This window comes from Scyliorhinus torazame, chromosome 3, assembly GCF_047496885.1.
Source record: "Scyliorhinus torazame isolate Kashiwa2021f chromosome 3, sScyTor2.1, whole genome shotgun sequence".
In the NCBI taxonomy this organism is placed as follows: domain Eukaryota; kingdom Metazoa; phylum Chordata; class Chondrichthyes; order Carcharhiniformes; family Scyliorhinidae; genus Scyliorhinus; species Scyliorhinus torazame.
The window spans coordinates 377,127,866-377,143,371 of record NC_092709.1 but is presented as its reverse complement, the minus strand read 5'-3'; the positions used below and the strand labels follow the sequence as shown (position 1 = coordinate 377,143,371).

General features: G+C 55.7%; 1 protein-coding gene across 4 annotated transcripts in view; it reads right to left on the bottom strand.

Annotated features, from left to right (window-relative positions):
• LOC140409375 (dynactin subunit 1-like) overlaps nt 1-15,506 on the bottom strand; it is a 276,463-nt gene that overhangs the window by 134,140 nt on the left and 126,817 nt on the right. For all 4 annotated transcript variants that reach the window (XM_072497822.1, XM_072497823.1, XM_072497824.1 and 1 more), the window contains one exon: nt 1,494-1,691. In XM_072497822.1, the coding sequence (XP_072353923.1) occupies nt 1,494-1,691 (198 nt within the window). The remainder of the gene's footprint in view (nt 1-1,493; nt 1,692-15,506) is intronic.

Here is a 15,506-nt window from a genome sequence, read left to right as displayed (position 1 = left end):
ATAATTATACAGTCTGCATACTGAGTCCCGCAAATTAAACACAGTCCATTTCCAGACCACAGTAATTAAACAGTCTGCATACAGTCCTCAGTAATTAAACATAGCCCCTCTACAGTACAGACCCCAGAAATTAAACACAGTTTGTCCAGACTTATTAATAAACATAATCTGCATACTGACCCCATTAGTTAAACACAGCCTACATATCAACCCCATTAAACACAGTCCATATACAGTCGTCAGTAATTAAACACAGTCCATATCCAGCCCCGAGTAATTAAACATAGTCTCTATAAGACGCCAGTAATTAAACACAGTCCATATACAGACCTCAGTAATTAAACAGTCTCTGCACAGACGCTCGTAATTAAACACATTCCGTATACTGCCCTGAGTAATTAAACACAGTCCATATACAGCCTTCAGTAATTAAACACAGTCCGTATACAGCCCTCAGTAATTAAACAGTCCGTATACAGCCCTCAGTAATTAAACAGTCTCTGTACAGACGCTCGTAATTAAACACAGTCCGTATACAGCCCCGAGTAATTCAACACAGTCCGTATACAGCCCTCAGTAATTAAACACAGTCCGTATACAGCCCCGAGTAATTAAAACAGTCCGTAGACAGCCCTCAGTAATTAAACACAGTCCGTATACAGCCCCGAGTAATTAAACACAGTCCGTAGACAGCCCTCAGTAATTAAAGACAGTCCGTATACAGCCCCGAGTAATTAAACACAGTCCGTATACAGCCCCGAGTAATTCAACACAGTCCGTATACAGCCCTCAGTAATTAAACACAGTCCGTATACAGCCCCGAGTAATTAAACACAGTCCGTAGACAGCCCTCAGTAATTAAAGACAGTCCGTATACAGCCCCGAGTAATTAAACACAGTCCGTATACAGCCCCGAGTAATTCAACACAGTCCGTATACAGCCCCGAGTAATTAAACACAGTCCGTATACAGCCCCGAGTAATTCAACACAGTCCGTATACAGCCCTCAGTAATTAAACACAGTCCGTATACAGCCCCGAGTAATTAAACACAGTCCGTAGACAGCCCTCAGTAATTAAACAGTCCATATACAGCCCCGAGTAATTAAACACAGTCCGTATACAGCCCCGAGTAATTAAACACAGTCCGTATACAGCCCCGAGTAATTAAACACAGTCCGTATACAGCCCCGAGTAATTAAACACAGTCCGTATACAGCCCTCAGTAATTAAACACAGTCCGTAGACAGCCCTCAGTAATTAAACAGTCTTGATACAGACGCCAGTAATTAAAACAGTGCTCAGACTGACCCCAGTAATTAACACAGAACCATCCTGCTGTTTCACTGAAGCAATGCTAACCATGTGGAGTGTGGAGAATGCTGTGCTATCTCTTCCCCATGCCCAGCCCAGTACACCCACTGAGCTGAGGCTGCACACCATGAGAGGGTGAGACTAGAGGAGATGTGCATGAATAATGAAGGGGGCATGAACCTTTTTAGCGTCTTTCAGTTGCCGCTGTAGTTCGTTCTGCTGTTCCTGCATCTTCTGCTTCCATTCGTGTAACTGCTCGACCTGAATCCGGAATTTCTCCAGCTCCTTCAGCTTGATGCGGTCTTCATTTCTCTTCATTTTTAATGTCTCCAGTTTCTCTTCAAGATCCTTCACCTGGGCTCGAAGATTCTCCTCCTCCTAGAAACACAGGATATCAATGGAAGAAGTTAAACTCTTCCCTCAACATAATTCCAGTTGAATCTCAAACAGAAGCATTCAGTTGACAAACTTTGGAATTTGACATTAACTCTCTCTTCACCCACTTTAAAAAACTCAGGTACCACAAATACGGTGCATAATGATAGTTATGTGGCAGGAGATGGGAGTTTGAGAGAGCAAGAGGAGCCGGGAGATGAGAGAGCGAGAGAGGAGACGGGAGTTTGAGAGAGCGAGAGAGGAGACGGGAGTTTGAGGGAGCGAGAGTGGAGACGGGAGTTTGAGAGAGCGAGAGAGGAGACGGGAGTTTGAGAGAGCGAGAGAGGAGACGGGAGTTTGAGAGAGCGAGAGAGGAGACGGGAGTTTGAGAGAGCGAGAGAGGAGATGGGAGTTTCAGAAAGTGAGAGAGGAGACGGGAGTTTGAGAGAGCGACAGAGAAGACGGGAGTTTGAGCGAGCGAGAGAGAAGACGGGAGTTTGAGAGAGCGAGAGAGGAGACGGGAGTTTGAGAGCGGGACAGGAGCCGGGAGTTTGAAAGATCGAGAGAGGTGGGGAGTTTGAGAGAGCGAGAGAGGGGCCGGGGGTTTGAGAGAGCGAGTGAGGAGACGGGAATTAGAGTGAGCGAGAGAGGAGACGGGAGTTTGAGAGAGCGAGAGAGGAGACGGGAGTTTGAGAGAGCGAGAGAGGAGACGGGAGTTTGAGAGAGCGAGAGAGGAGACGGGAGTTTGAGAGAGCGAGAGAGGAGATGGGAGTTTGAGAGAGCGATGAGACGGGAGTTTGAGACAGCAAGAGAAGAGCCGGGAGTTTGAGAGAGCGAGAGAGGGGCCGCGAGTTTGAGAAGCGAGAGAGGAGGCGGGAGTTTGAGAGAGCGAGAGAGGAGAGGGGAGTTTGAGAGAGCGAGAGAGGAGAGGGGAGTTTGAGAGAGCGAGAGAGGAGAGGGGAGTTTGAGAGAGCGAGAGAGGAGAGGGGAGTTTGAGAGAGCGAGAGAGGAGACGGGAGTTTGAGAGAGCGAGGAGACGGGAGTTTGAGAGAGCAAGAGAGGAGCCGGGAGTTTGAGAGAGCGAGAGAGGGGAAGGGAGTTTGAGAGAGCGAGAGAGGGGCCGCGAGTCTGAGAGAGCGAGAGAGGAGACGGGAGTTTGAGAGAGCGAGCGAGGAGAGGGGAGTTTGATAGAGAGCGAGAGAGGAGACGGGAGTTTGAGAGAGCGAGAGAGGAGACGGGAGTTTGAGAGAGCGAGAGAGGAGACGGGAGTTTGAGAGAGCGAGAGAGGAGACGGGAGTTTGAAAGAGCGAGAGAGGAGACAGGAGTTTGAGAGAGCGAGAGAGGAGACGGGAGTTTGTGAGAACGAGAGAGGGGCCGGGAGTTTGAGAGAGAGAGAGAGAGAGAGGAGACGGGAGTTTGAGAGAGCGAGAGAGGAGACGGGAATTTGAGAGCGAGAGAGGAGACGGGAGTTTGAGGGCGAGAGAGAGGAGCCGGGAGTTTGAAAGAGCGAGAGAGGAGCCGGGTGTTTGAGAGAGCGAGAGAGGAGACGGGAGTTTGAGAGAGCGAGAGAGGAGACGGGAGTTTGAGAGAGCGAGAGAGGAGACGGGAGTTTGAGAGAGCGAGAGAGGAGACGGGTGTTCAAAAGAGCGAGCGAGGAGACGGGAGTTTGAAAGAGCGAGAGAGGAGACAGGAGTTTGAGAGAGCGAGAGAGGAGACGGGAGTATGAGAGAGCGAGAGAGGAGACGGGAGTATGAGAGAGCGAGAGAGGAGACGGGAGTTTGAGAGGGCGAGAGAGGAGACGGGAGTTTGAGAGAGCGAGAGAGGAGATGGGAGTTTCAGAAAGTGAGAGAGGAGACGGGAGTTTGAGAGAGCGACAGAGAAGACGGGAGTTTGAGCGAGCGAGAGAGAAGACGGGAGTTTGAGAGAGCGAGAGAGGAGACGGGAGTTTGAGAGCGGGACAGGAGCCGGGAGTTTGAAAGATCGAGAGAGGTGGGGAGTTTGAGAGAGCGAGAGAGGGGCCGGGGGTTTGAGAGAGCGAGTGAGGAGACGGGAGTTAGAGTGAGCGAGAGAGGAGACGGGAGTTTGAGAGAGCGAGAGAGGAGACGGGAGTTTGAGAGAGCGAGAGAGGAGATGGGAGTTTGAGAGAGCGATGAGACGGGAGTTTGAGACAGCAAGAGAAGAGCCGGGAGTTTGAGAGAGCGAGAGAGGGGCCGCGAGTTTGAGAAGTGAGAGAGGAGGCGGGAGTTTGATAGAGCGAGAGGGGCCGGGAGTTTGAAAGAGCGAGAGAGGAGAGGGGAGTTTGAGAGAGCGAGAGAGGAGAGGGGAGTTTGAGAGAGCGAGAGAGGAGAGGGGAGTTTGAGAGAGCGAGAGAGGAGAGGGGGGTTTGAGAGAGCGAGAGAGGAGACGGGAGTTTGAGAGAGCGAGAGAGGAGACGGGAGTTTGAGAGAGCAAGAGAGGAGCCGGGAGTTTGAGAGAGCGAGAGAGGGGAAGGGAGTTTGAGAGAGCGAGAGAGGGGCCGCGAGTTTGAGAGAGCGAGAGAGGAGACGGGAGTTTGAGAGAGCGAGCGAGGAGAGGGGAGTTTGATAGAGAGCGAGAGAGGAGACGGGAGTTTGAGAGAGCGTGAGAGGAGACGGGAGTTTCAGAAAGCGAGAGTGGAGACGGGAGTTTGGAAGAGCGAGAGAGTAGACGGGAGTTTGGAAGAGCGAGAGAGGACCAGGAGTTTGAGAGAGCGAGAGAGGAGAGGGGAGTTTGAGAGAGCGAGAGAGGAGACGGGAGTTTGAGAGAGCGAGAGAGGAGACGGGAGTTTGAGAGAGCGAGAGAGGAGTAGGGAGTTTGAGAGAGCGATGTGACGGGAGTTTGAGAGAGCAAGAGAGGAGCCGGGAGTTTGAGAGAGCGAGAGGGGGGACGGGAGTTTGAGAGAGCGAGAGAGGGGCCGGGATTTTGAGAGAGCGAGAGGGGGGACGGGAGTTTGAGAGAGCGAGAGAGGGGCCGGGATTTTGAGAGAGCGAGAGAGGAGACGGGAGTTTGAGAGAGCGAGGGGGGCCGGGAGTTTGAGAGAGCGAGAGAGGAGACGGGAGTTTGAGAGAGCGTGAGTGGAGACGGGCGTTTGAGATAGCGAGAGAGGAGACGTGAGTTTGAGAGAGCGAGCGAGGAGAGGGGAGTTTGATAGAGAGCGAGAGAGGAGACGGGAGTTTGAGAGAGCGAGAGGGGAGACGGGAGTTTGAGAGAGCGAGAGAGGAGACGGGAGTTTCAGAAAGCGAGAGTGGAGACGGGAGTTTGGAAGAGCGAGAGAGTAGACGGGAGTTTGGAAGAGCGAGAGAGGACCAGGAGTTTGAGAGAGGAGAGGGGAGTTTGAGAGAGCGAGAGGGGAGACGGGAGTTTGAGAGAGCGAGAGAGGAGACGGGAGTTTCAGAAAGCGAGAGTGGAGACGGGAGTTTGGAAGAGCGAGAGAGTAGACGGGAGTTTGGAAGAGCGAGAGAGGACCAGGAGTTTGAGAGAGCGAGAGAGGAGAGGGGAGTTTGAGAGAGCGAGAGAGGAGACGGGAGTTTGAGAGAGCGAGAGAGGAGACGGGAGTTTGAGAGAGCGAGAGAGGAGTAGGGAGTTTGAGAGAGCGATGAGACGGGAGTTTGAGAGAGCAAGAGAGGAGCCGGGAGTTTGAGAGAGCGAGAGGGGGGACGGGAGTTTGAGAGAGCGAGAGAGGGGCCGGGATTTTGAGAGAGCGAGAGGGGGGACGGGAGTTTGAGAGAGCGAGAGAGGGGCCGGGATTTTGAGAGAGCGAGAGAGGAGACGGGAGTTTGAGAGAGCGAGAGGGGCCGGGAGTTTTAGAGAGCGAGAGAGGAGACGGGAGTTTGAGAGAGCGTGAGTGGAGACGGGCGTTTGAGATAGCGAGAGAGGAGACGGGAGTTTGAGAGAGCGAGGAGACGGGAGTTTGAGAGAGCAAGAGAGGAGCCGGGAGTTTGAGAGAGCGAGAGAGGGGAAGGGAGTTTGAGAGAGCGAGAGAGGGGCCGCGAGTTTGAGAGAGCGAGAGAGGAGACGGGAGTTTGAGAGAGCGAGCGAGGAGAGGGGAGTTTGATAGAGAGCGAGAGAGGAGACGGGAGTTTGAGAGAGCGAGAGAGGAGACGGGAGTTTGAGAGAGCGAGAGAGGAGACGGGAGTTTGAGAGAGCGAGAGAGGAGACGGTAGTTAGAGAGAGCGAGAGAGGAGACGGGAGTTTGAGAGAGCGAGAGAGGAGACGGGAGTTTGAGAGAGCGAGAGAGGAGACGGGAGTTTGAGAGAGCGAGAGAGGAGACGGGAGTTTGAGAGAGCGAGAGAGGAGACGGGAGTTTGAGAGAGCGAGAGAGGAGACGGGAGTTTGAGAGAGCGAGAGAGGAGACGGGAGTTTGAGAGAGCGAGAGAGGAGACGGGAGTTTGAGAGAGCGAGAGGGGGGACGGGAGTTTGAGAGAGCGAGAGAGGAGACGGGAGTTTGAGGGAGCGAGAGTGGAGACGGGAGTTTGAGAGAGCGAGAGAGGAGACGGGAGTTTGAGAGAGCGAGAGAGGAGACGGGAGTTTGAGAGAGCGAGAGAGGAGACGGGAGTTTGAGAGAGCGAGAGAGGAGACGGGAGTTTGAGAGAGCGAGAGAGGAGATGGGAGTTTCAGAAAGTGAGAGAGGAGACGGGAGTTTGAGAGAGCGACAGAGAAGACGGGAGTTTGAGAGAGCGAGAGAGGAGACGGGAGTTTGAGAGCGGGACAGGAGCCGGGAGTTTGAAAGATCGAGAGAGGTGGGGAGTTTGAGAGAGCGAGAGAGGGGCCGGGGGTTTGAGAGAGCGAGTGAGGAGACGGGAATTAGAGTGAGCGAGAGAGGAGACGGGAGTTTGAGAGAGCGAGAGAGGAGACGGGAGTTTGAGAGAGCGAGAGAGGAGACGGGAGTTTGAGAGAGCGAGAGAGGAGACGGGAGTTTGAGAGAGCGAGAGAGGAGATGGGAGTTTGAGAGAGCGATGAGACGGGAGTTTGAGACAGCAAGAGAAGAGCCGGGAGTTTGAGAGAGCGAGAGAGGGGCCGCGAGTTTGAGAAGCGAGAGAGGAGACGGGAGTTTGAGAGAGCAAGAGAGGAGCCGGGAGTTTGAGAGAGCGAGAGAGGGGAAGGGAGTTTGAGAGAGCGAGAGAGGGGCCGCGAGTCTGAGAGAGCGAGAGAGGAGACGGGAGTTTGAGAGAGCGAGCGAGGAGAGGGGAGTTTGATAGAGAGCGAGAGAGGAGACGGGAGTTTGAGAGAGCGAGAGAGGAGACGGGAGTTTGAGAGAGCGAGAGAGGAGACGGGAGTTTGAAAGAGCGAGAGAGGAGACAGGAGTTTGAGAGAGCGAGAGAGGAGACGGGAGTTTGTGAGAGCGAGAGAGGGGCCGGGAGTTTGAGAGAGAGAGAGAGAGAGGAGACGGGAGTTTGAGAGAGCGAGAGAGGAGACGGGAATTTGAGAGCGAGAGAGGAGACGGGAGTTTGAGGGCGAGAGAGAGGAGCCGGGAGTTTGAAAGAGCGAGAGAGGAGCCGGGTGTTTGAGAGAGCGAGAGAGGAGACGGGAGTTTGAGAGAGCGAGAGAGGAGACGGGAGTTTGAGAGAGCGAGAGAGGAGACGGGAGTTTGAGAGAGCGAGAGAGGAGACGGGTGTTCAAAAGAGCGAGCGAGGAGACGGGAGTTTGAAAGAGCGAGAGAGGAGACGGGAGTATGAGAGAGCGAGAGAGGAGACGGGAGTTTGAGAGGGCGAGAGAGGAGACGGGAGTTTGAGAGAGCGAGAGAGGAGATGGGAGTTTCAGAAAGTGAGAGAGGAGACGGGAGTTTGAGAGAGCGACAGAGAAGACGGGAGTTTGAGCGAGCGAGAGAGAAGACGGGAGTTTGAGAGAGCGAGAGAGGAGACGGGAGTTTGAGAGCGGGACAGGAGCCGGGAGTTTGAAAGATCGAGAGAGGTGGGGAGTTTGAGAGAGCGAGAGAGGGGCCGGGGGTTTGAGAGAGCGAGTGAGGAGACGGGAGTTAGAGTGAGCGAGAGAGGAGACGGGAGTTTGAGAGAGCGAGAGAGGAGACGGGAGTTTGAGAGAGCGAGAGAGGAGATGGGAGTTTGAGAGAGCGATGAGACGGGAGTTTGAGACAGCAAGAGAAGAGCCGGGAGTTTGAGAGAGCGAGAGAGGGGCCGCGAGTTTGAGAAGTGAGAGAGGAGGCGGGAGTTTGATAGAGCGAGAGGGGCCGGGAGTTTGAAAGAGCGAGAGAGGAGAGGGGAGTTTGAGAGAGCGAGAGAGGAGAGGGGAGTTTGAGAGAGCGAGAGAGGAGACGGGAGTTTGAGAGAGCGAGAGAGGAGACGGGAGTTTGAGAGAGCAAGAGAGGAGCCGGGAGTTTGAGAGAGCGAGAGAGGGGAAGGGAGTTTGAGAGAGCGAGAGAGGGGCCGCGAGTTTGAGAGAGCGAGAGAGGAGACGGGAGTTTGAGAGAGCGAGCGAGGAGAGGGGAGTTTGATAGAGAGCGAGAGAGGAGACGGGAGTTTGAGAGAGCGTGAGAGGAGACGGGAGTTTCAGAAAGCGAGAGTGGAGACGGGAGTTTGGAAGAGCGAGAGAGTAGACGGGAGTTTGGAAGAGCGAGAGAGGACCAGGAGTTTGAGAGAGCGAGAGAGGAGAGGGGAGTTTGAGAGAGCGAGAGAGGAGACGGGAGTTTGAGAGAGCGAGAGAGGAGACGGGAGTTTGAGAGAGCGAGAGAGGAGTAGGGAGTTTGAGAGAGCGATGTGACGGGAGTTTGAGAGAGCAAGAGAGGAGCCGGGAGTTTGAGAGAGCGAGAGGGGGGACGGGAGTTTGAGAGAGCGAGAGAGGGGCCGGGATTTTGAGAGAGCGAGAGGGGGGACGGGAGTTTGAGAGAGCGAGAGAGGGGCCGGGATTTTGAGAGAGCGAGAGAGGAGACGGGAGTTTGAGAGAGCGAGGGGGGCCGGGAGTTTGAGAGAGCGAGAGAGGAGACGGGAGTTTGAGAGAGCGTGAGTGGAGACGGGCGTTTGAGATAGCGAGAGAGGAGACGTGAGTTTGAGAGAGCGAGCGAGGAGAGGGGAGTTTGATAGAGAGCGAGAGAGGAGACGGGAGTTTGAGAGAGCGAGAGGGGAGACGGGAGTTTGAGAGAGCGAGAGAGGAGACGGGAGTTTCAGAAAGCGAGAGTGGAGACGGGAGTTTGGAAGAGCGAGAGAGTAGACGGGAGTTTGGAAGAGCGAGAGAGGACCAGGAGTTTGAGAGAGGAGAGGGGAGTTTGAGAGAGCGAGAGGGGAGACGGGAGTTTGAGAGAGCGAGAGAGGAGACGGGAGTTTCAGAAAGCGAGAGTGGAGACGGGAGTTTGGAAGAGCGAGAGAGTAGACGGGAGTTTGGAAGAGCGAGAGAGGACCAGGAGTTTGAGAGAGCGAGAGAGGAGAGGGGAGTTTGAGAGAGCGAGAGAGGAGACGGGAGTTTGAGAGAGCGAGAGAGGAGACGGGAGTTTGAGAGAGCGAGAGAGGAGTAGGGAGTTTGAGAGAGCGATGAGACGGGAGTTTGAGAGAGCAAGAGAGGAGCCGGGAGTTTGAGAGAGCGAGAGGGGGGACGGGAGTTTGAGAGAGCGAGAGAGGGGCCGGGATTTTGAGAGAGCGAGAGGGGGGACGGGAGTTTGAGAGAGCGAGAGAGGGGCCGGGATTTTGAGAGAGCGAGAGAGGAGACGGGAGTTTGAGAGAGCGAGAGGGGCCGGGAGTTTTAGAGAGCGAGAGAGGAGACGGGAGTTTGAGAGAGCGTGAGTGGAGACGGGCGTTTGAGATAGCGAGAGAGGAGACGGGAGTTTGAGAGAGCGAGGAGACGGGAGTTTGAGAGAGCAAGAGAGGAGCCGGGAGTTTGAGAGAGCGAGAGAGGGGAAGGGAGTTTGAGAGAGCGAGAGAGGGGCCGCGAGTTTGAGAGAGCGAGAGAGGAGACGGGAGTTTGAGAGAGCGAGCGAGGAGAGGGGAGTTTGATAGAGAGCGAGAGAGGAGACGGGAGTTTGAGAGAGCGAGAGAGGAGACGGGAGTTTGAGAGAGCGAGAGAGGAGACGGGAGTTTGAGAGAGCGAGAGAGGAGACGGGAGTTTGAGAGAGCGAGAGAGGAGACGGTAGTTAGAGAGAGCGAGAGAGGAGACGGGAGTTTGAGAGAGCGAGAGAGGAGACGGGAGTTTGAGAGAGCGAGAGAGGAGACGGGAGTTTGAGAGAGCGAGAGAGGAGACGGGAGTTTGAGAGAGCGAGAGAGGAGACGGGAGTTTGAGAGAGCGAGAGAGGAGACGGGAGTTTGAGAGAGCGAGAGAGGAGACGGGAGTTTGAGAGAGCGAGAGAGGAGACGGGAGTTTGAGAGAGCGAGAGGGGGGACGGGAGTTTGAGAGAGCGAGAGAGGAGACGGGAGTTTGAGGGAGCGAGAGTGGAGACGGGAGTTTGAGAGAGCGAGAGAGGAGACGGGAGTTTGAGAGAGCGAGAGAGGAGACGGGAGTTTGAGAGAGCGAGAGAGGAGACGGGAGTTTGAGAGAGCGAGAGAGGAGACGGGAGTTTGAGAGAGCGAGAGAGGAGATGGGAGTTTCAGAAAGTGAGAGAGGAGACGGGAGTTTGAGAGAGCGACAGAGAAGACGGGAGTTTGAGAGAGCGAGAGAGGAGACGGGAGTTTGAGAGCGGGACAGGAGCCGGGAGTTTGAAAGATCGAGAGAGGTGGGGAGTTTGAGAGAGCGAGAGAGGGGCCGGGGGTTTGAGAGAGCGAGTGAGGAGACGGGAATTAGAGTGAGCGAGAGAGGAGACGGGAGTTTGAGAGAGCGAGAGAGGAGACGGGAGTTTGAGAGAGCGAGAGAGGAGACGGGAGTTTGAGAGAGCGAGAGAGGAGACGGGAGTTTGAGAGAGCGAGAGAGGAGATGGGAGTTTGAGAGAGCGATGAGACGGGAGTTTGAGACAGCAAGAGAAGAGCCGGGAGTTTGAGAGAGCGAGAGAGGGGCCGCGAGTTTGAGAAGCGAGAGAGGAGGCGGGAGTTTGAGAGAGCGAGAGAGGAGAGGGGAGTTTGAGAGAGCGAGTGAGGAGAGGGGAGTTTGAGAGAGCGAGAGAGGAGAGGGGAGTTTGAGAGAGCGAGAGAGGAGACGGGAGTTTGAGAGAGCGAGGAGACGGGAGTTTGAGAGAGCGAGGAGGCGGGAGTTTGAGAGAGCAAGAGAGGAGCCGGGAGTTTGAGAGAGCGAGAGAGGGGAAGGGAGTTTGAGAGAGCGAGAGAGGGGCCGTGAGTCTGAGAGAGCGAGAGAGGAGACGGGAGTTTGAGAGAGCGAGCGAGGAGAGGGGAGTTTGATAGAGAGCGAGAGAGGAGACGGGAGTTTGAGAGAGCGAGAGAGGAGACGGGAGTTTGAAAGAGCGAGAGAGGAGACAGGAGTTTGAGAGAGCGAGAGAGGAGACGGGAGTTTGTGAGAGCGAGAGAGGGGCCGGGAGTTTGAGAGAGAGAGAGAGAGAGAGAGAGAGAGGAGACGGGAGTTTGAGAGAGCGAGAGAGGAGACGGGAATTTGAGAGCGAGAGAGGAGACGGGAGTTTGAGGGCGAGAGAGAGGAGCCGGGAGTTTGAAAGAGCGAGAGAGGAGCCGGGTGTTTGAGAGAGCGAGAGAGGAGACGGGAGTTTGAGAGAGCGAGAGAGGAGACGGGAGTTTGAGAGAGCGAGAGAGGAGACGGGTGTTCAAAAGAGCGAGCGAGGAGACGGGAGTTTGAAAGAGCGAGAGAGGAGACAGGAGTTTGAGAGAGCGAGAGAGGAGACGGGAGTATGAGAGAGCGAGAGAGGAGACGGGAGTATGAGAGAGCGAGAGAGGAGACGGGAGTTTGAGAGGGCGAGAGAGGAGACGGGAGTTTGAGAGAGCGAGAGAGGAGATGGGAGTTTCAGAAAGTGAGAGAGGAGACGGGAGTTTGAGAGAGCGACAGAGAAGACGGGAGTTTGAGCGAGCGAGAGAGAAGACGGGAGTTTGAGAGAGCGAGAGAGGAGACGGGAGTTTGAGAGCGGGACAGGAGCCGGGAGTTTGAAAGATCGAGAGAGGTGGGGAGTTTGAGAGAGCGAGAGAGGGGCCGGGGGTTTGAGAGAGCGAGTGAGGAGACGGGAGTTAGAGTGAGCGAGAGAGGAGACGGGAGTTTGAGAGAGCGAGAGAGGAGACGGGAGTTTGAGAGAGCGAGAGAGGAGATGGGAGTTTGAGAGAGCGATGAGACGGGAGTTTGAGACAGCAAGAGAAGAGCCGGGAGTTTGAGAGAGCTAGAGAGGGGCCGCGAGTTTGAGAAGTGAGAGAGGAGGCGGGAGTTTGATAGAGCGAGAGGGGCCGGGAGTTTGAAAGAGCGAGAGAGGAGAGGGGAGTTTGAGAGAGCGAGAGAGGAGAGGGGAGTTTGAGAGAGCGAGAGAGGAGAGGGGAGTTTGAGAGAGCGAGAGAGGAGAGGGGGGTTTGAGAGAGCGAGAGAGGAGACGGGAGTTTGAGAGAGCGAGAGAGGAGACGGGAGTTTGAGAGAGCAAGAGAGGAGCCGGGAGTTTGAGAGAGCGAGAGAGGGGAAGGGAGTTTGAGAGAGCGAGAGAGGGGCCGCGAGTTTGAGAGAGCGAGAGAGGAGACGGGAGTTTGAGAGAGCGAGCGAGGAGAGGGGAGTTTGATAGAGAGCGAGAGAGGAGAGGGGAGTTTGAGAGAGCGAGAGAGGGGCCGGGATTTTGAGAGAGCGAGAGAGGAGACGGGAGTTTGAGAGAGCGAGAGGGGCCGGGAGTTTGAGAGAGCGAGAGAGGAGACGGGAGTTTGAGAGAGCGTGAGTGGAGACGGGCGTTTGAGATAGCGAGAGAGGAGACGTGAGTTTGAGAGTGCGAGCGAGGAGAGGGCAGTTTGATAGAGAGCGAGAGAGGAGACGGGAGTTTGAGAGAGCGAGAGGGGAGACGGGAGTTTGAGAGAGCGAGAGAGGAGACGGGAGTTTCAGAAAGCGAGAGTGGAGACGGGAGTTTGGAAGAGCGAGAGAGTAGACGGGAGTTTGGAAGAGCGAGAGAGGACCAGGAGTTTGAGAGAGCGAGAGAGGAGAGGGGAGTTTGAGAGAGCGAGAGAGGAGACGGGAGTTTGAGAGAGCGAGAGAGGAGACGGGAGTTTGAGAGAGCGAGAGAGGAGTAGGGAGTTTGAGAGAGCGATGAGACGGGAGTTTGAGAGAGCAAGAGAGGAGCCGGGAGTTTGAGAGAGCGAGAGGGGGGACGGGAGTTTGAGAGAGCGAGAGAGGGGCCGGGATTTTGAGAGAGCGAGAGGGGGGACGGGAGTTTGAGAGAGCGAGAGAGGGGCCGGGATTTTGAGAGAGCGAGAGAGGAGACGGGAGTTTGAGAGAGCGAGAGGGGCCGGGAGTTTTAGAGAGCGAGAGAGGAGACGGGAGTTTGAGAGAGCGTGAGTGGAGACGGGCGTTTGAGATAGCGAGAGAGGAGACGGGAGTTTGAGAGAGCGAGGAGACGGGAGTTTGAGAGAGCAAGAGAGGAGCCGGGAGTTTGAGAGAGCGAGAGAGGGGAAGGGAGTTTGAGAGAGCGAAAGAGGGGCCGCGAGTTTGAGAGAGCGAGAGAGGAGACGGGAGTTTGAGAGAGCGAGCGAGGAGAGGGGAGTTTGATAGAGAGCGAGAGAGGAGACGGGTTTGAGAGAGCGAGAGAGGAGACGGGAGTTTGAGAGAGCGAGAGAGGAGACGGGAGTTTGAGAGAGCGAGAGAGGAGACGGGAGTTTGAGAGAGCGAGAGAGGAGACGGGAGTTAGAGAGAGCGAGAGAGGAGACGGGAGTTTGAGAGAGCGAGAGAGGAGACGGGAGTTTGAGAGAGCGAGAGAGGAGACGGGAGTTTGAGAGAGCGAGAGAGGAGACGGGAGTTTGAGAGAGCGAGAGAGGAGACGGGAGTTTGAGAGAGCGAGAGAGGAGACGGGAGTTTGAGAGAGCGAGAGAGGAGACGGGAGTTTGAGAGAGCGAGAGGGGAGACGGGAGTTTGAGAGAGCGAGAGAGGAGACGGGAGTTTCAGAAAGCGAGAGTGGAGACGGGAGTTTGGAAGAGCGAGAGAGTAGACGGGAGTTTGGAAGAGCGAGAGAGGACCAGGAGTTTGAGAGAGCGAGAGAGGAGAGGGGAGTTTGAGAGAGCGAAAGAGGAGACGGGAGTTTGAGAGAGCGAGAGAGGAGTAGGGAGTTTGAGAGAGCGATGAGACGGGAGTTTGAGAGAGCAAGAGAGGAGCCGGGAGTTTGAGAGAGCGAGAGGGGGGACGGGAGTTTGAGAGAGCGAGAGAGGGGCCGGGATTTTGAGAGAGCGAGAGGGGGGACGGGAGTTTGAGAGAGCGAGAGAGGGGCCGGGATTTTGAGAGAGCGAGAGAGGAGACGGGAGTTTGAGAGAGCGAGAGGGGCCGGGAGTTTGAGAGAGCGAGAGAGGAGACGGGAGTTTGAGAGAGCGTGAGTGGAGACGGGCGTATGAGATTGCGAGAGAGGAGACGGGAGTTTGAGAGAGCGAGGAGACGGGAGTTTGAGAGAGCAAGAGAGGAGCCGGGAGTTTGAGAGAGCGAGAGAGGAGACGGGAGTTTGAGAGAGCGAGAGAGGAGACGGGAGTTTGAGAGAGCGAGAGAGGAGACGGGAGTTTGAGAGAGCGAGAGGGGAGACGGGAGTTTGAGAGAGCGAGAGAGGAGACGGGAGTTTCAGAAAGCGAGAGTGGAGACGGGAGTTTGGAAGAGCGAGAGAGTAGACGGGAGTTTGGAAGAGCGAGGGAGGACCAGGAGTTTGAGAGAGCGAGAGAGGAGAGGGGAGTTTGAGAGAGCGAGAGAGGAGACGGGAGTTTGAGAGAGCGAGAGAGGAGACGGGAGTTTGAGAGAGCGAGAGAGGAGTAGGGAGTTTGAGAGAGCGATGAGACGGGAGTTTGAGAGAGCAAGAGAGGAGCCGGGAGTTTGAGAGAGCGAGAGGGGGGACGGGAGTTTGAGAGAGCGAGAGAGGGGCCGGGATTTTGAGAGAGCGAGAGGGGGGACGGGAGTTTGAGAGAGCGAGAGAGGGGCCGGGATTTTGAGAGAGCGAGAGAGGAGACGGGAGTTTGAGAGAGCGAGAGGGGCCGGGAGTTTTAGAGAGCGAGAGAGGAGACGGGAGTTTGAGAGAGCGTGAGTGGAGACGGGCGTTTGAGATAGCGAGAGAGGAGACGGGAGTTTGAGAGAGCGAGGAGACGGGAGTTTGAGAGAGCAAGAGAGGAGCCGGGAGTTTGAGAGAGCGAGAGAGGGGAAGGGAGTTTGAGAGAGCGAGAGAGGGGCCGCGAGTTTGAGAGAGCGAGAGAGGAGACGGGAGTTTGAGAGAGCGAGCGAGGAGAGGGGAGTTTGATAGAGAGCGAGAGAGGAGACGGGAGTTTGAGAGAGCGAGAGAGGAGACGGGAGTTTGAGAGAGCGAGAGAGGAGACGGGAGTTTGAGAGAGCGAGAGAGGAGACGGGAGTTTGGAAGAGCGAGAGAGGACCAGGAGTTTGAGAGAGCGAGAGAGGAGAGGGGAGTTTGAGAGAGCGAAAGAGGAGACGGGAGTTTGAGAGAGCGAGAGAGGAGTAGGGAGTTTGAGAGAGCGATGAGACGGGAGTTTGAGAGAGCAAGAGAGGAGCCGGGAGTTTGAGAGAGCGAGAGGGGGGACGGGAGTTTGAGAGAGCGAGAGAGGGGCCGGGATTTTGAGAGAGCGAGAGGGGGGACGGGAGTTTGAGAGAGCGAGAGAGGGGCCGGGATTTTGAGAGAGCGAGAGAGGAGACGGGAGTTTGAGAGAGCGAGAGGGGCCGGGAGTTTGAGAGAGCGAGAGAGGAGACGGGAGTTTGAGAGAGCCTGAGTGGAGACGGGCGTATGAGATAGCGAGAGAGGAGACGGGAGTTTGAGAG